The sequence below is a fragment of the Leptodactylus fuscus genome, chromosome 10 (assembly GCF_031893055.1).
Source record: "Leptodactylus fuscus isolate aLepFus1 chromosome 10, aLepFus1.hap2, whole genome shotgun sequence".
NCBI classification, from domain to species: Eukaryota; Metazoa; Chordata; class Amphibia; order Anura; family Leptodactylidae; genus Leptodactylus; species Leptodactylus fuscus.
The window spans coordinates 6,682,359-6,703,264 of record NC_134274.1 but is presented as its reverse complement, the minus strand read 5'-3'; the positions used below and the strand labels follow the sequence as shown (position 1 = coordinate 6,703,264).

Sequence of the window (20,906 nt, the reverse complement as noted above, 5' to 3'; positions counted from 1 at the left end):
ACAGTAGACAACATGCGCCATTGTTCCTATGTACTCCCTGCTCACATTATGGTGCCAGGTGCTTATTTTAGGGGGCAATACCTGTGGGTGGTAAAGCGATCTATAGATCATATAGACAAATCCCGCTCTAAAGAGAAGCGTCTAGAAACAAGTGCGAGCAACTCCCACCCCCAACATACAGAGACGTCATGTATAGAAGTCATAGCACACGGAACAATGGATTAGACATTGTTAGTCCCGTCTATATGAGCAGGTGAAGATATGACTTTATGTTTCTTATGTATGATAAAAAAAATATCAGAAAAATAAGAGATAATAGAAAATTAGAAAACAAAATAAAATACTATTATTACTACCACTGCTACTACTACACCGCTACACTGTTACCATATATACTTGAGTATAAGCCGACCCGAATATAAGCCAAGGCCCCTAATTTTACCACAAAAAACTGGGAAAATTTATTGACTCGAGTATAAGCCGAGGGGGGGGGGGGGGGGGGGGGGTTGGGATGCAGCAGCTACTGGAAAATTTCAAAAATTAAAATGGTCGGAGTTTTTGGGTGCAGTAGGTGCTGGGAAAGGGGAGGGGGTGTTTTGGTTGTCTGTCTGCCCCTTCCCTGAGTTTGAGGACTGGGTTTTTCTTCCCCCACTTGGAATTCAGTCTGGCTGAGTATAGGGGATATATATGCAGATCCCCTATATTCAGTAGACCGGGCACTGTCAGACACAGGATACCTAATGTGTTTGTGTGTCACAGTCATTTTATACTTTGATATCTATTCTAGGGAAAGGAGGGATTTACAACTTTTATTTACTTTATTTTTTATTATAATTTTTTTTAAAGATTTTTTTTTTTCACTATTTTATGGGAGATTTTATACATTAGTATTGTGGCTCCCCCCCCAAAAAAAATAATTTTATTTTTTTTTGCTTGACTCATGTATAAGCCGAGGGGGACTTTTTCAGCACAAAAACTGTGCTGAATAATTCAGCTTATACTCGAGTATATACGGTACTTCTACTATACTGCTAGGACACTACTATTACTACTACACTACTATTATTATACCACTAGGTGATCACTATTACTACTGCTACACGACTATTACTAGCCACACCACCACTATTACCACTACACTAATACATAATGATATAACACTACACACATACATTCATATACGCTAGTATATAGATATATTCCTAGCCATAATTGACATTTTTCATCCACATTTTGATTTCTTATTATAATTGAAGAAAACTCCAGACTGACGACCTGGACGAGACGAGAGATTGTGATCTAGACAATGTAAATGTAGATGTCATAGAGCTGGTTTTCGAGGCGTCTACTGCAGTGCTGATCCGCTATAGCGGCGCATACACAGTCAATCCTTCAAACAAAAGTACCACAAGATCTTTCAATGGCGCAGGCCTTGGCATCATAATAGACCCCAAAGATGAAGGAGCTGACAATCCTATCTGGGCTTCCTCCATAATACAACAGTCCATGTAACATATCACAGATGTTTGCATGTTCCTATCTGGTAATGACGACACATGGAGGTGCAGTAGTGACTGGAGATATGGTCCTGTACATGACATGTAAGTCAGATTAGTGGCCCAGGTGCTGGACGCGGGTAGGGTTGCCAACACGCTACTCCACCCTGCCATGGTATACAGACACAAGACTAGGACAAAGTGTAAGGAAAATGTTTGTTCTTGTATCGTGTAAGCCGGTGGGTAGGAAATATAAAAAAAAAAAAAAAAAACTTGATAGTCTTCAGTAGTTGATCCCTTTTTAATGGCTAACTAATAATGATGACAGATTACAACGTTTCAGAATGTCTCGGCTCCTTTCTCAAGTAAAAACCATTTCTGAAGGAGCAGATTTATGTACAAAAGGACACATAGGAATAGAATTCCAAGAGGAAGGGGGGGGGGCAGAGGGTTATTAGTAATGGGTAGAAACAATGTAAACAATTCCAGGTTCTTATCAGTTCTCAGGGTCTCAGGTCAGTGATTCCTGTAAGATGCCATAAACCCATGTGACAGATTTAACCCCTTTCTCCAGTGTTTGAAGCAGGGTCATAAGTTTCTACTCATAAATCCGTCGATCTTTCTTTGATTTAAAATTCCCTCTTAAAACCAAAATTTTCATATGATCGGTGATATTATGATCCTCATTGCAGAAATGTTTTGATACGGGAAGGTCCATTCTTCATTCTCTAATTGTATGGTGATGTGAATTCATCCGCATTCTAAGCTGCTGTCCGGTCTCTCCAACATACAGATTTTCAGTGGAACATTTGGTGCACATTATTAAATACACTAAAAAAAGGTATCAACTACTGAAGGCTGTCAAGTTTTTTATATATATATATATATATATATATATATTTATATATATATTTCGTAGGACAAAGTGTCCATATAACCTTCCACTTCATGTGGCCCAAGATCTGCGTTCAACAATTGTGAAATATGAAACGGACTATTTTTTTGGGCAACATTTTTTCCACTTTGCTGGCGGGTGCTTGGATTCCTGCCATATCTCTTGAATTGTAGAGAATGCAAAAATTTTTGCAACGATTCTGCTGCATGTGAATTTACCCTGTTATTATGATTACATTACACTGAGCATGCACAGCTACACGGATTTACTACACTAGGATTATATTCTTTATTTTCTGTATAATAATATTTTAGAGCATTTTACAGTTTCCAAAAAGTATAAAAAAGTTTATATTAATAAAATCTGACATTGGAGGTGTATGGCGGCATAGTGTCAGCACTGTGCTATGGCTCATGTGCTCGTATTCAGAGACTCCGAAGAAGATTAATTTTTCTATTTTGATGCATTTATTTTTTATTTCGTCTCACGACGGGGGGGGGGGGCACTTACTTTCAGACTGGAACATGTCAGTTTTTAAATAACACAGATTTCCGTTTTATTGATGAAAGCACAGAACCATAACGCGGTTGTCGGTGACCTTAGATTTCTTCCACTTTGGTCTCATCTGTCGTGTTTTTGTATTTTTAGGGTTCTGTGATGTTCTGACCTTTCGGTGAGTTGCGCCCAGTCGGTATAGATGACATTTATTCTCAGGGTCTTTAGATCAGAATTAGATGAGGTTGAATACACCGAAGACGTCGCACAATTGTCTTTAGTTCTATATTTAATACATGTTTACTGTTTTGACCCCAAGGGGCGACTACTTTTGAAGCAGCTTCTACATCTACTATGGAGACCAATGGAAATAGTGGGGGCCACAGCTCAGGTTGGCCTCATCTTACCACTGGGGGGAGTAATTTATTTCACTTTTCTATAAGACGTAACATACAGTATATGTGATAGCGGTGGCGTAACTAGGAATGGCGGGGCCCCATGGCGAACTTTTGACATGGGGTCCCCCCGACTGACCCCCTCCTACGCATTCCTGCACGCTCTATTATGCCCCATAGTGGCTCCTGCACACAGTATTATGTCCCATAGTGGCTCCTGCACACAGTATTATGTCCCATAGTGGCCCTTGCACACAGTATTATGTCCCATAGTGGCCCCTGCACACAGCATTATGCCCCATAGTGTCCCCTCCACACAGTATTATGCCCCATAGTGGCTCCTGCACACAGTATTATCCCCCATAGTGTCCCCTGCACACAGTATTATGTCCCATAGTGACCCTTGCACACAGTATTATGTCCCATAGTGGCCCCTGCACACAGCATTATGTCCCATAGTGACCCTTGCACACAGTATTATGTCCCATAGTGTCCCCTGCACACAGTATTATGTCCCATAGTGACCCTTGCACACAGTATTATGTCCCATAGTGGCCCCTGCACACAGCATTATGCCCCATAGTGTCCCCTGCACACAGCATTATCCCCCATAGTGGCCCCTGCACACAGTATTATCCCCCATAGTGGCCCCTGCACACAGTATTATGCCCCATAGTGGCCCCTGCACACAGTATTATGCCCCATAGTGGCCCCTGCACACAGTATTATCCCCCATAGTGGCCCCTGCACACAGTATTATCCCCCATAGTGGCCCCTGCACACAGTATTATGCCACATAGTGGCCCCTGCACACAGTATTATGTCCCTTAGTGGCCCCTGCACACAGTATTATCCCCCATAGTGGCCCATGCACACAGTATTATGTCCCATAGTGGCCCCTGCACACAGTATTATGTCCCATAGTGGCCCATGCAAACAGTATTATGTCCCATAGTGGTCCCTGCACACAGTATTATGTCCCATAGTGGCCCCTGCACACAGTATTATGTCCCATAGTGGCCCCTGCACACAGTATTATGCCACATAGTGGCCCCTGCACACAGTATTATGTCCCATAGTGGCCCCTGCACACAGTATAATGTCCCATAGTGGCCCCTGCACACAATATTATCCCCCATAGTGGCCCCTGCACACAGTATTATCCCCCATAGTGGCCCCTGCACACAGTATAATGTCCCATAGTGGCCCCTGCACACAGTATTATCCCCCATAGTGGCCCCTGCACACAGTATAATGTCCCATAGTGGCCCCTGCACACAGTATTATACCCCATAGTGGCCCCTGCACACAGTATTATACCCCATAGTGGCCCCTGCACACAGTATTATCCCCCATAGTGGCCCCTGCACACAGTATTATCCCCCATAGTGGCCCCTGCACACAGTATTATCCCCCATAGTGGCCCCTGCACACAGTATTATCCCCCATAGTGGCCCCTGCACACAGTATTATCCCCCATAGTGGCCCCTGCACACAGTATTATCCCCCATAGTGGCCCCTGCACACAGTATTATGCCCCATAGTGGCCCCTGCACACAGTATTATGCCCCATAGTGGCCCCTGCACACAGTATAATGTCCCATAGTGGCCCCTGCACACAGTATTATGTCCCATAGTGGCCCCTGCACACAGTATAATGTCCCATAGTGGCCACTGCACACAGTATTATGTCCCACTGTGGACACCCATAAACAATTATTATACTCTGGGGTCTTTTCAGCCGAAGCCTGCCCGGAGCGTGGAGAGGTAAGTAACAGTGTTTTTTATGTTTCTTACCTCTCCCAGGCCTCCTATCATTATACTCGGGGGTCTGAAAAGACCTCCGAGTATAAAATTAGTGTTTGTGGGGCCCGCGGTGTCACTTACCACTCTCGGCCCAGCCAGGATTGGTAAGTAGATAGGGCCCGTTACCGGCTGGAGTAACTCCAGCCGATAATGGCCTATTAAGAAAAACAGAAAAAACGCAGCCTTAGTGGCTGTCGCCGGGCCCCCTAATGTCCCGGGCCCTGTGGCAGCTGCCTCCGCTGCCTCCGCGGTAGTTACGCCCCTGTGTGATAGTCCTTCCTATATGTATATATGAGCAATACTTCAGAATTAGCTGTGTAAGTCTTAGACGCCGGGTTCCCACCACATCCCATCTTCACATCCACCCACAGACACAATATACAGAATAGAGTTACTTATTCCATTCCAGTGTATCTGATTTTTATCTCTTTAGGTTTCTTGCTGTATTATCATACATCATATAATATTTCCAGATTCTCTTAGATCTGCAGAATAATAAATCTCTTCTAGTGTCAGATCAGTGACGGCTCATCCTTGTACATTGAGGTTTACGAATTCCTAATAAATTTTGAGTTTCATTGTTTGATCTCTGCTTGCTGTCAGTGAATAGGAACAAATTTACTATTCAAAGGTTTTACAAATATGAACAAATTGAAGCACAATATACATTAGACAGTCAGAGAACTTCTTCCAGTTATTCCAGTCTAGTGACAAACACCTCGGTGCTGTATGTCTGAGGCCGTAACTATCATGGAAGAGGGGACTGATGGGTCACATTGCGGCAGCGACCTCGCGCTTAATGGCAGAGGAGCCTTTATCTACGGTCTCTGCGTCTTCTCCAGCTCTGCAAGGTGCCATAACTGTACTCTAGCAATACCCGCGACTTCGTCCGCGGCCCCTTCCCCACCTGCGTGACACACCTGCAGCGCGGCCCCCGGCCACCACGACCCCGGCCTCCCCTTTCCCCCCACCCGCGACCCCGGCCTCGGCTTCCCCCACCCCACCTGCCATCCCTCCCTCCCCTTCCCCCCCAACCATGACCCCGGCCTCCCCTTCCCCCCGCCAGCCGCAACCCCGGCCGCCCCTTTCCCCCCACCTGCAACCCAGACCTCCCCTCCCACCCCTGCGACCGCGGCCCCCCTACCCCACTCTGGCCTCCCCTCCCCCCCCACCGCGACCCCGCCTTCCCCCACCTCACCTGCCATCCCTGCCTCCCCTTCCTTCCCCCCCCCACCATGCCCCCGGCCTCCCCTTCCCCCCCGCCAGCTGCGACCCCGGCCCCCTCACCCCAGCCGAAACCCCGGGCCTCCCATGTGCCTCATGTCCCGGTGTACATAGGGTCTGCAAACGGCCATGCACGGCGCACCACAAGTAGACGGTGGTTTGTTGAAGTTTGCTCCACTTCTCCCTTGCTTTTCCTTCCCACCCCCGGGGCCCCGGGAGACTCACCAATGACGTCATGTCAGGTCCTTCAGACTCTGCCGACTGTGATTTCGGTGCTCGCGGTTGGCAAACCCGGCAACCTACGGGGATGGTAAGGCGCCCATGTTTCCTTCCTGGTGGCCATTCTAGGTATGTGTCAAATTTCACTGTAATCTGTTCGGCTGTTTCGGCGTGATTGCAGAACAAACATCCAAACGCACAAACTTTCACATTTATAATATTAGTAAGGATGTGGAGAATATAAAAATATAACCAAATATATTTAGCATTGTCATACCTTTATACATGTCACAATTGTACTTGCCTTTTCAGCAGACATCTGACATTGAGTGCTAAAGCTCATTCTATCATGTCTTTAAGTGAAACCATCATCACCTTTCTCATACGTGTGATGTGTATCTAACCTCCATGTTGCATGTGTGTATATAACATAGAATAAATAGGGCGAGGCGTGAAATTGGAAGGGGGGGGCCATGTGTAGACCTCTGTGCAGTATGTATATACTCAGAGCACTAGGCTGGTATTTCTGATGTATGTGTGGGTGGATGAGAACATGTTTACTGGGGGATGTGGTGGGCTCCTAGCGGCTCTGAGGTTTGCCAAAGCTACGCTCTGATTTACCCATCGCTTCCGAATGTCATTGGTTTTCCTCTATCCTAGACCCCTAGAGGTAAAAATAAATTCTCTTTGACACGTTCCACATAGCTCATAGCAAGTTCTTCCATCATGGTGGTACTCCATCTTACTCTCCTCTCCCCTTGGACTACGTGCCCTAGAAACCGCTATGGATTGAGGGAAGGTTCTCCGCCGTGGCATGGAATACATTGTCATTCGTTGCTACAATTTCCAAATTTAAATTATTTTTTTTATATATATATATTTTTTAATTTTATTATGCAAATTTTTAATTTTTTTTACTTTTATATAAATATTAAAAATTATTAACTCCTTCCCAGTCTTGGTGTATATCCAAAATTTTTAATATTTTGCAATACAATTCTAGAAATCCATCATTTTGACCGAGTCTTGGCATATTTGAGCAGTACTGACCTGGGTCTAATAACACTCGGCCCATAGTTGGCAGTCGTGTCTGGTATGTCCAGGGTGGGCCCGGGGCCTATTTTACCATCTCCAAAGTTGGTATGTATGGTATAGGACATGGAGGGTGAATATACTACAGATACATAATAACTCACCCCAATGTTCTCACTTTCTGCTTATTTTGTGTACACATACGCCGCTCGTTCCCTTGTACTTGTGGTCTCCCAACATCTGCAGGAAATTCGCGATTGCCGTCACCCCTTGCATACTGGGACTGCGGAAGGTGGGGGCAGATGGAGACCACAAACCACATCAGACCCTTTATCTCCTGCTCTGTCTGTTAAAATCACATATTATGGCATCTCATGGCAGTATTCTATAGGTTTACCATGTGGCGCTATTATATAAGGTATCACATGCATCAAGTGCTCACAGTATGGCACTATAATAGCGATAGGATTTGGCTACTGTGTAGCAGTATAACGTACGAATCACCTTGCAGGAGTAAGGTGTTGACTGTATGGTTTTATATTGTAGGCACTACATGGCTGCATTATATGTGTGGCACTATTATATAGGCAACACAATGCAGTATTATGTCGTCACTGCACTATTACGTAGACATCACTACAATGTTATATGTTCACTATATGGCAGTATTATACAAGTATCACTGTCTGACACCATAGGTATACAATACGGCACAGTGTTCTGAGAAGTGTTATGTCAGTGTTATTCTCCTTTACAAAATATTTGGGGCTACCCCCCTTCCCGTAGGTGTATGTTTTACACAAGGCCCGCAGTAGTCTAGTGCACGGTGCAATTATTATGTCATATTCTTGTCTCTACAGTGCATGGGGACACGTTACAGATAGATAAAGAATTTACAAAGCCATCGAGAATCCAGATTTCCGCTTTTTTTTGCCATGAAGGAGAAATTAAGTGGAATCTTCTTATCCTTCCTGTACATCCAAACATGTGAGTAAGAAGTCGCCATGGCGGATAGACATGGTTATAGGTCATCATGAATGTCCTGGCATTGACTATACTTGACTTAGATCTCCATGGGCCACTCCTGCCTAGTGGGCCCCCGACACCTGCCGGGCCCCTCCTGCCTAGTGGGCCACTGACACCTGCTGGGCCCCTCCTGCCTAGTGGGCCCTGGACACCTGCCGGGCCCCTCCTGCCTAGTGGGCCACTGACACCTGCTGGGCCCCTCCTGCCTAGTGGGCCCCCGACACCTGCTGGGCCCCTCCTGCCTAGTGGGACCGGACACCTGCTGGGCCCCTCCTGCCTAGTGGGCCCTCGACACCTGCTGGGCCCCTCCTGCCTAGTGGGACCGGACACCTGCTGGGCCCCTCCTGCCTAGTGGGACCGGACACCTGCTGGGCCCCTCCTGCCTAGTGGGCCCCCAACACCTGCCGGGCCCCTCCTGCCTAGTGGGACCGGACACCTGCTGGGCCCCTCCTGCCTAGTGGGCCCCCAACACCTGCTGGGCCCCTCCTGCCTAGTGGGACCGGACACCTGCTGGGCCCCTCCTGCCTAGTGGGCCCCCAACACCTGCTGGGCCCCTCCTGCCTAGTGGGACCGGACACCTGCTGGGGCCCTCCTGCCTAGTGAGCCCCCGACACCTGTTGGGCCCCTCCTGCCTAGTGGGCCCCCGACACCTGCTGGGCCCCTCCTGCCTAGTGGGCCCCCGGCACCTGCTAATACATTCACTGATTGATATCTTATTCCAGGTCTCTCTCTGCAATCCAGTGATAAAGTCCTGACTGAGGTTGGAAAGAAGGCGACTCTCCCTTGTGGACTGGAAACCCAATGGGGAATCGAATGGCTTCAGAATGGAAAGTCTATTATTAAATACACGAACAAGATGAAACTTTTCGGCGCTCTGGTAACAGGTAAGGATACTACAGTATCTGCAATATGGAGAAACGAATACATGCTCATGTCTAAGGGGGGGGGTCTGGCTGGGTGGTGGCCATTCATGCTACATCTACACGGGATCCAATCTACTGATAATGTGGCCACATTGTGATATGCAATGACACTGTTGGCTGCTAGCACTGGTATGGCGCCCACCAGGCTTCTACCAACACCACAATCTTCCGGAGCCAACACAACACTAGGCCAATTGGTCGTCTTGAAGCAGTCACCCAGTCACACCAACCCATTGCAGGACACCCACCAAAGATCCCACTGGTGGAAGGAGGAACTCACACAATCAAACAGCCCATGGTGATAGACACCACATTTCCACCACGGCTGCCTCCTCCACCCAGGTCACCGCTACATTGGGTATGGTTAGTGCCTTGGTTTCCCATCTTGGTAGATGGCTACTAGAGATGAGTGAACCAGTTCAGATCAAATCCGACCCAAATTTTCCAAAAATTTTGGGTTCGACCTGAATCTGAAACTTAGGGGCTTTGTCACCCGTGAAACTTATATAAAATTATTATAATTTGGGGACCCCAGAGTACGACAGGTAGAGGTACAGGTATAGCTCTCAGAAATGCCAAAAACAAACAATAACCAATACAAAATAATTCATAAAATAGAAAAATTAATCTGATAACATCTCAAAACCAAAAATATATACACAAAAGTAAGGAGAATTGTGGCTGAGCGGTACAAATCACAAAAATATAACAATAATATATTCTATAAGATGTGTTAGCGGTATCTGTCATGTTACTACGCTGCCCATATCATGATGAGATGACTCTGCTCATACAGTCTCAAGCTATACAGCAAAGCTAAAAACAAGAAATGTCAGCTGACTGTGACCGCTCTATTGGACAGTGTGACAAAATACAACACTGCCTGATTTTTTTATGTGGGATTCAGAAAAATAAATAAATTTCAAGGTAAGCAAGATCAACCGCAACATTTTGATTGCCAGCCATGTTGGTTACCAGAAATCCCTTAGAGCAGGGGTGCCCAATACGTCGATCGTGATCTACTGAAAGAAGGAAGTATGGGTCGATCGCGAGGCCGAGAGCGCAGACATATTCCGGGTGCGGTCTGCTGTGTGGGCGGGGCCTGGGCTGCAGCCCCGCCTAGTTTCTGTGTCAGACTGGAGAGCGGGAAGCATGTCATCCCCCGGAGCTGCTGCTGCTTCTGTCCTGTGTGTCTCTTCCCTCCGCTCCGCCGCCGAGAAACATGGGGCAGAAGCAGCAGCAGCTCCGGGGGATGACGTGCTCCCCGCTCTCCAGGCGGCCGCGAGCAGGAGCCTTCCAGGCTGGGATTCTGGCATTACTGGCAGTGGTGTTGGCTCTGTGCTGGGTGCCCGGGCAGTGCCATGTGAGCTCTGAGCCAATCAGAACATCTGCATCAGGGCAGGTGCCGCCCCTTGACTTGTGAAGCCCCGCCCAGTCTTGTTAGACTTGTGGGCCCCGCCCACACAGTAGATCATTTTGACTTGGTGATTTTATAAGTAGTTCAACCCCTGTACAAGTGTGCGCACCCCTGCCTTAGAGACTGCTGGATCCGGGCAGATGCCAATGGACATGGTTCACTCTGTATGGCCTAGTTATCTTGTCTTGTTCACAGATAAGCATCGTTACAACGTTCCGTCCCACACCACCAACGATCTCACCATTATGGACATTAAGCTCGAAGATTCTGGTAATTTTACTTGTCAGTATGGAAAGTCCAGCAGAACGGTTCAGCTCTTTGTCTTTCAAGGTATGTCATGAAAAAGAATACAACCCACGTCATCCATACACTGTACATCTACAGAGTTGTGAAAAAGTTTTAGGCAGGTGTTTGTGTGTGTGTGTGGGGGGGGGGGGGGGTTAGAAGGGTTAATAGTTTTTGTCTCTTAACAAAATGAAGTGAATGAAGAAAATAGAAATGTAATGAATATTTGGTGTGATCTTTCCCTTCCATCAGTTCTTCGGAGTTGTTTCCGCCATCTTGGAAAACTAAGCATAGATAGGCTTGGTCCAATCCGTCTGTCTCTTCATGTAATCCCAGGTAGACTGGACTTTCAAGACTCCTCCAAAGAGCAAAGGTCACACCAACTATTGGTGAAATTTACATCAGTGATGGAAAACCTAACTGGTCCAAGTTCTCCACAGAGCTCCAAGGATCCACAAGTCGATGTTACAAACATGCCCCAATTTATTTTTTGGTGTTGGGTGTGATGCCTCCCTTCCTACATCCTCCACTTCCATGGCTTGGTGTCCGTATGCCTCTGCTTATATGTCAGGTCATGCTATGGGTTCTACTTTTGCAGAAGTGGTGTTTTTACCATCCAACATGGCCCACAATTGTGTCCCCACCCTAAATTTCACATGGGCCTGGTACATGCTGGTATCCTATGACGTCTTCTATGCTTCCTGTTTCTTCCTACAGTCCTCACATTCCCTTCTGCCAGTCTTCTTGTGTCAGAAGATCTGGTATTAGAACTGAAAACATCACCTTCATCAATTCCTGGACTCCAAGTCTCATGGGAGAAGGATGGGATCACGAAGTTGGAGGATCTTAAACTGGAGGAGAACAATATGCAACTGAACAGCGGAGGAACGTACATTTGCCGCATCAAGATGGGTGGTGGAAACAGCCTTGATATCACCAGACAAATCCAAGTTTTTGGTATTAGAGATACTCTCTTATATATCTTGATATAGATTGGTAATGTAGTCCCGGTGCTGTACCGTAGATCAGACATGGTTGCTATTGACAGGCTTCCTTGGCAGACAGTGGTAAAATTCACCTAGGACATTACAAGATCCATTACTTTCCAGGTCTATGTCCCACCACCATTCTCAAATCATCTTCTGATGATTTTTTTTCAGGATTCCACGACATTCCTTCTACAGTCTACACGACAGGAAACAACCCAGTCACCATCCCGTGGGTCTTCAACTTTAACATTCGAAGCAAACCCTTGGTCTCGGGGGTCCACGTAGTAGAAGGGTCCATCAGATATTCATCCCAGATCCTCAACCAACTTAGTGACATGGAAGGCGCTCCAGGTTGGCCTACCAACAGCAATTCGAAGAATGGGCCGGAGGAAGTAAACAACCTGAGCGTCCAGCTTCTAAACCCTAAAAGTGGCAAATACCAGATGGAGATCCTTCTAAAAATGGGGGATCAAAAGAAGAATCTGACAAGAGAGGTGTGTGTGGCCAGTCTGACAGGTAAGAGACCTCCACATGACTGGTCTCAGAGAAGACCTATTAGGTCACAGCTGACATCATACACCCTGACATATTATTCAAGAACTCTCGCTTATTATCTCAGGGCCCACACTTATCTCAGTATCCTCATTTGTTATCTCAGGGCTCTCATTTATTATCTCATACTTCTGACTTATTATCTCAGAGTTTTCACTTACTATTGTAGAGTCCTCACTTAAAGAGGACCTTTCACCACTTTTGGGCACATACAGTGTTATATACTGCCGGAAAGCTGACAGTGCGCTGAATTCAGCACACTGTCGGCTTTCCCGATCTGTGCCCGGTGTAAAGAGCCTACGGTGCCGGTACCGTAGTGCTCTATGGTCAGAAGGGTGTTTCTGATAGTCAGTCAGAGACGTCCTTTTGCCTCGCGGCGCCTATCGCGCTGTGCTGTGGAGCCGGGAGGAACGCCCCCTCCCTCTGCTCACACAGCTCGTCCATAGACGAGTATTATCAGGGAGGGAGGGGGCGTTCCTCCCGGCTCACACAGCACAGCGCGATAGGCGCCGCGAGGCAAAAGGACGTCTCTGACTGACTATCAGAAACGCCCTTCTGACCATAGAGCACTACGGTACCGGCACCATAAGCTCTTTACACCGGGCACACATCGGGAAAGCCGACAGTGCACTGAATTCAGCGCACTGTCAGCTTTCCGGCAGTATATAGAACTGCCTGTGCCCAAAAGTGGTGAAAGGTCCTCTTTAAGTCATTACCCTCACTTGTTTAAAGGGATCCTATCACTTACACGCAATTTTTTCTAGGTACCACGTCGGAATAGCATTAAGAAAGGCTATTCGTCTCCTACCTTTCGTTGTCTTCTCTGCGCTGGCATTCGCCTGCAATCCCGTTTTTTCTCGGGATCCAAATTAGCTCTCTCGCAGCACTGGGGGCGGGTCCGAGCGCCAAAAACAGCACTGGGGGCGTCCCCAATGCTGCCAGAGAACTCTCTCCCGCGCCGCCTCTATCTTCGTCACCAACGTCGTCTTCACCGTCTTCTTCCAGCCAGTGGAGCTCGGCAGAGTTGACTTCACATGCGGGCGGCCATTTTTTTGGTGGCCGGTCACTTACTCGAGCATGCGCAGTACGCTCCTGTAATTCTATGGGGTACAGAGCGTACTGCGCATGCTCGAGTTAGTGGCTGGCCACAAAAAAAAATGGCCGCCCGCGTGTGAAGTTGATTCTGCCCGAGCCCCGCTGGCAGAGTCGACTAATTTTGACCAAGCAGGAAGAAAACGGTGAAGACGACGTTGGTGATGAAGATGAAGGCGGCGCTGGAGAGAGTTCTCTCGCAGCATTGGGGACGCCCCCAGTGCTGTTTGAGCTGTAGGAGAAGAATAGCCTTTCTTAAGGCTATTCTGATGTGGTACCTTGAAAAAAATTGCGTGCGAATGATAGGATCCCTTTAAGGGCCCTAATTTATTACCTCAGACTCTTCACTTATTATCTTAGAGCTCTCACTTATCTCAGCGTTATCACTTATTATCTCAGAGAAAGATATCAGACTCTCCCATTGGTATATCGTAGATTAAAGGAGATGACTGATGTGACCACCACCCCATGCACCCCTATACCCCCTATATCAGCACTATTGCAGGGAGTAGCCTGCGGCCGCTCTAGCTCGGCCTACCCATGGAAATTTCTGGAACGATAGAAAATTCTCACATCTGCAGTGCCGAGAAGACAGAATGTAGCCATAACCCTAACAGAATGAAGATGTATGAAGTACGGCGGAGCTTCCGTTCAACGATCGTTACGTTCTTATTGTTTCCATGGTTACAGCCGTTACTAGAAAGTCATAATTAATAACAACAGAAGTGATCCCTCACATGGGGGCGGAGGCGGCGGGGGGAGGTTACCAAGGCTGCCACCGTCACTTTCACCCAGAAATTCTATTTCTAGAAGCATCTCTTATTCCTGAGGTCGCAGTAATTGGGTATCTCAGAGAAGACGGCGCTAACAAAAATGTTCTCATTATCGAAACCTCAGTAAGAAGGAGAAAAAAAATGAAGTTTTCTAATGTCTAACAGTTAAAGTGAATCTCCACTTTATATCATCGTGTCTTGGATAGGTCCGATATTCTCTTTGGATTCATTTCTCAGTATATCTTTATCAGGGTTGGCGCTCCGTTTTTCTGATACAGAGCTCCAAAAAGACATAGACGTGACTGATAAAGCACTGCCTGCGCTCACCACTAGAGGGAGCTCAGGAGAGAATTACTGATGAGTAAACATTATGCAGAGCTCCCTCTAGTGGCGACTGCAGGCAGACAGAATTTTATAACTTAGCTTTAGCTATGCAGGGGATTTGGAGATCTGTATGAAACAAATGATCTTCAACTGGTATAAAAATATAAGAAAATAACACAAAATTTTGGATTTATTAATTCTTATTATTCTGTCACCACAGATAGGATATACGTCTCACCTTTTCCTTCCTGGTACATTTGCCTTTTTAGTGTCTGATTCACAAAGTGGCATCAGCCCGGATACCAGAGTCCCTCTAGAGTGTCGTGTAAACTGCCTGGACATCAACAGGAATCTTTGTTGGCATCAACAGAAGACAAGTCATGAGATATGTGGACAACAGGGACAACGTTCTCTACACATAGAAGTCACAGCAGGAAATGAGACAGAGGTCACCTGGACCTGCAGCGTCACCAATGGGAAAGAGAGGATAGTCAGTGCCGACGTGACACTAGGTGAGAGAGCAAGAGTGACAGCCTTAAATATAGTGTATATTATTTATATACATGTGCGCAGTATTATAGTAGTTATATTCTTGTACATAGGGGGCAGTATTATAGTAGTTATATTCTTCTACATAGGAGTAGTATTATAGTAGTTATATTCCTGTACATAGGGGGCAGTATTACAGTAGTTATATTCTTGTACATAGGAGTAGTATTATAGTAGTTATATTCTTGTACATAGGGGGCAGTATTACAGTAGTTATATTCTTGTACATAGGAGTAGTATTACAGTAGTTATATTCTTGTACATAGGAGTAGTATTATAGTAGTTATATTCTTGTACATAGGGGGCAGTATTACAGTAGTTATATTCTTGTACATAGTAGGTAGTATTATAGTAGTTATATTCTTGTACATAGGAGTAGTATTATAGTAGTTATATTCTTGTACATAGGGGGCAGTATTACAGTAGTTATATTCTTGTACATAGGAGTAGTATTACAGTAGTTATATTCTTGTACATAGGAGTAGTATTATAGTAGTTATATTCTTGTACATAGGAGTAGTATTATAGTAGTTATATTCTTGTACATAGGAGTAGTATTATAGTAGTTATATTCTTGTACATAGGGGGCAGTATTACAGTAGTTATATTCTTGTACATAGGAGTAGTATTACAGTAGTTATATTCTTGTACATAGGAGTAGTATTATAGTAGTTATATTCTTGTATATAGGAGGTGGTATTATAGTAGTTATATTCTTGTACATAGGAGCAGTATTATAGTAGTTATATTCTTGTACATAGGAGCAGTATTATAGTAGTTATATTCTTGTACATAGGAGCAGTATTATAGTAGTTATATTCTTGTACATAGGAGTAGTATTACAGTAGTTATATTCTTGTACATAGGAGTAGTATTATAGTAGTTATATTCTTGTACATAGGAGTAGTATTATAGTAGTTATATTCTTGTACATAGGAGTAGTATTATAGTAGTTATATTCTTGTACATAGGAGCAGTATTATAGTAGTTATATTCTTGTACATAGGAGCAGTATTATAGTAGTTATATTCTTGTACATAGGAGCAGTATTATAGTAGTTATATTCTTGTACATAGGAGCAGTATTATAGTAGTTATATTCTTGTACATAGGAGTAGTATTATAGTAGTTATATTCTTGTACATAGGAGCAGTATTATAGTAGTTATATTCTTGTATATAGGAGGTAGTATTATAGTAGTTATATTCTTGTACATAGGAGCAGTATTATAGTAGTTATATTCTTGTACATAGGAGGTAGTATTATAGTAGTTATATTCTTGTACATAGGAGCAGTATTATAGTAGTTATATTCTTGTACATAGGAGCAGTATTACAGTAGTTATATTCTTGTACATAGGAGCAGTATTACAGTAGTTATATTCTTGTACGGAGTAGTATTATAGTAGTTATATTCTTGTACATAGGAGTAGTATTATAGTAGTTATATTCTTGTACATAGGAGTAGTATTATAGTAGTTATATGTGGCTGTTTACGTGAAAAGGGCCCAGATCGTCGATACTAATTATAGAGAAAATAGTTCAAAACATATTTGGGTAAAAAAATCACAATTTTGTTTTATGCAAAAATTTTATTTAAAAATATGTCAATTGTGCTTTCAATAAAAATTTTTTTGCTGTTTCGGACAATGTTACACCATAACCGTTACAATGATACCAAGAACTCCATATCGACAATGTGGGCCCTTTTCACATAAACAGCCACATATTCTTGTACATAGGAGTAGTATTATAGTAGTTATATTCTTGTGCATAGGAGTAGTATTATAGTAGTTATATTCTTGTATATAGGAGGTGGTATTATAGTAGTTATATTCTTGTACATAGGAGTAGTATTATAGTAGTTATATTCTTGTACATAGGAGTAGTATTATAGTAGTTATATTCTTGTACATAGGAGCAGTATTATAGTAGTTATATTCTTGTACATAGGAGCAGTATTATAGTAGTTATATTCTTGTACATAGGAGTAGTATTATAGTAGTTATATTCTTGTACATAGGAGCAGTATTATAGTAGTTATATTCTTGTACATAGGAGCAGTATTATAGTAGTTATATTCTTGTACATAGGAGTAGTATTATAGTAGTTATATTCTTGTACATAGGAGCAGTATTATAGTAGTTATATTCTTGTACATAGGAGGTAGTATTATAGTAGTTATATTCTTGTACATAGGAGCAGTATTATAGTAGTTATATTCTTGTACATAGGAGTAGTATTATAGTAGTTATATTCTTGTACATAGGAGTAGTAGTATAGTAGTTATATTCTTGTACATAGGAGCAGTATAAGGGTAAGTTTACACAGAGTAACATGCCGCGTGATGTGGCACGTATACGCCGTGTGAGATTTTGCTGGCCGTATACGCTCCCATTGATTTCAGGCGGCGCTGGACAGTTCTCTCGCGTAGCATTGGGGACGCCTCCAGTGCTGTTTAAGCGCTGGGGCCGGCCCCCAGTGCTGCGAGAGAACTTATTTGCATACCAACAAAACCAGGATTTCTATGGAACGGCGGTGCGGAGAAGACAGCAAAAGGTAGGAGAAGAATAGCCTTTCTTAAGGCCATTTCTACGTGTTAGTGAGAAAAAAATTAGTTTTAATAATAGGATCCCTTTAAATGTTCACTTATATTCAGTGATATCATATTGTAATTGTCCCTGTTTCTCTGTGCAGTTGTGTGTACTTATTGATACAACACATATGTATTTTTGATAGAGGGTGACTATTATTTCTAGTGTTTATTGTGCACATAGATGTGTTTCTTTAGTTAACTCTACAATGTATCACAACATCTTATTCCAGAACCTAATTAAACATACAACACCTTCATACAACCATTGTGGGAAATAGCGCCACCTTGCTCTAAACAGAGGCATTACCTTTATATTATAATACAATATAGAGCAGTAACTTCTGGGGATATATAATTGTATTTCTCCGTTTTCTCTAGAGGTGAAGTCTTTCATGGACCTTTCTAATTCCTTATTTTGGGTAATGATTGGAGTGGGAATCTTCATAGTGATATTGATTGTGCTCATCATAACACTTCTGATCGCTCGGAGCCGTAGGTTGGTAAGTAATACTAGAATACAGCTGTTTTGTTGGCTTGTATTTAAGGGGCATGATCTTTACCCTGTGGCCCCTGCACATAATCTGTGATGACCATAGAGTCGAATGAATCCCTGACTTCTGTGATCTGTAAGAATGTGCGCCCCCTTCTGGCCACACAACTCCTTGGCGGTCACGATAATTTTATTGTATCCCTAAGCTTTCTATCTAGGAAGTCTTATTATTGTAGTGGACATTTTGTCTTTTGATTTTTTTTTTCTCCAAAAAATCTGATTAATATGGCATAAAGAACGAAAGTTGTGATACTATCATGCGTTTTTGCAATTCCCTTCTTATTCCTCACAACATTTTGATTCCTATTTGGAGGACATTTAAGCTTTGCCCCGATTTTCCCAGTAGTGCTCACAACACCTCATAGGACCGCCCATATTGACCCACATGCTCCACCCTATCCGGTAGGTCCCAGTGCTAGCGGGAGGGAACGAGAAGAGCCGCAGTCACATCATGGTCTGACAATCCTGTGTATGGTTGAGAAATATTCTTAGGAAGAGATCATGGACGGTAACAAAGTATATTTTCATCTTATATACCATATAGTTCACAGTGGATTAGCCTACTTCTTCAGTAGTCTAGGAGGTCTCCCCTATTTCTGGGAGTGTTTAGTACATTCCATGTCTCATCCAGTATTATTAATCAGATTTTTCTAAAATTAGGTGGAATAAATCTCTAAATTATTAGGGGTGTCCTCTCTTACTAATCCCTGTGCATACGTCCAATAGAAGAGGAGATTACTCACAGCATTCCCTTTACTATAAGATTATAGGACGAGGTGTGATATGTTTAGCTTTCGGACTGACTTTTGTGGCTTGTCTTCCAGCGGCGAGCACGATACAGGGCATGGCTATTAGAGAACTTACACCAGCAGAGAAGATGTGAGTGTAAAGGGTAAGTGACGTTCCGGACTGTCTATAGGACATTCCCGTCGCTCAGATTCTGATTCCAGTCTCGTCTCTTGCAGATTTTCACCGCAGCGCCTCAGAGAGAACTTCTGATTATGTCTGAGGTCCTGCAGAGCATTGTACAGATCTCGCCTGGCATTCACTTGCAGAGCATTTCGCCTTTCCTTGATTAGAGGCCTGCAGAGGATCGCTTATAGTTGCAGAATGTTGTTGTATGATTATACCCATCCGATTAATGGGGGACTCCGAGGCGCGAGCGATGTGACTGTGAAGTGATAGGACAACGCTTGCTGCAACGACAGCCAAAATTCAGCCATGGAATAATGTAGCCTGAAACGGCTGAATGTTAGTGCTGCAGAGCATCGCTCTATATTACTGCTCTGCAGACTGTTACATTGCAGTGCCTTGGAGACTGTTATATTGTATTACAGCTACATTGTATCACCATGTTGTAGGCTATATCTGGGCCCGGACAAGGTATTTTGGTGCCCTGGGCGGTTTAGACAGATGGTGCACCCCTTATCTCCATACAGTCCATTCAGAATGACCTTACTTGCCAATAAAACAGATTGGAGCACATTGTAAAAGATGAATAAAAAGCTAAATAATCTGGTAACTCACAGGAGACGTCACTTCTGCTCAGAATCGTTCTCCTTTCTTTTCTTCTGTAAATCCCATCAATATTTGGTGTGACCTTTACCCTTTGGAGGAGGAGTCCTGGAAGTGATGATCCGGCCCCCGCAGATAGAGCCCTGATCACACCATCATCCAGTCTGTCTGGGAGGACCTGAAGAGACAGACGGATTGGAGTAAGTAACATCCACAGATCTGAGCTTAGTTCTCCAAGATGGCGGCGGGAACAACCTCCCTGCCAAAAACTGTCTGCAAGTACCGAGAGGAACTAATGGAAGGCAAAGGGCAAAGGTCACTGACTTGTTGCTGATATTTCAGTGAATAAAAGTAATTTCCTTTCATCACAATGGGATTATTTTGATGACATTATAAATGGGACAGTGGCAGAAATGTTTGCAATAAATCAGCTGTGTGTGAATGTACCCTTATTTGCAGACTGTTACATGTTGTGCAATGTACGAAGCTTCCTGCAATGTGTAACTCTGCAGAATATCTTTCCCGTCTCTTTTATGATTGTAATATTCATCAAGTGTTTTCATGTATTAAATAGATTTCACTTCCTGTCTGTTAATATAATATTCTATAGGATCGCAGCAGGATAGCAGCTCCCTGACAAATGCAGAAATCCCAAAAGTCTCATGTATCATGGATACGTTCAAGAATGAAACTTGAGATGAGCTGAACTTTGTGCACATTTATAGATGACGCCTTGTCATGAAAGTCAAAGGCTC

General features: G+C 44.1%; 1 protein-coding gene across 1 annotated transcript; it reads left to right on the top strand.

The window, feature by feature from the left end:
* Positions 1 to 188: 188 nt before the first annotated feature.
* On the top strand, positions 189 to 19,690 carry CD4 (CD4 molecule). The gene is made up of 10 exons (XM_075258285.1): positions 189 to 253; positions 1,257 to 1,402; positions 9,311 to 9,472; positions 11,124 to 11,258; positions 11,931 to 12,170; positions 12,374 to 12,718; positions 15,213 to 15,455; positions 18,465 to 18,586; positions 19,461 to 19,528; positions 19,602 to 19,690. The coding sequence occupies exons 1-10, from the start codon at positions 189 to 191 to the stop codon at positions 19,633 to 19,635; spliced, it is 1,560 nt and encodes a 519-aa protein (XP_075114386.1). The 3' UTR covers positions 19,636 to 19,690.
* Positions 19,691 to 20,906: the final 1,216 nt, after the last annotated feature.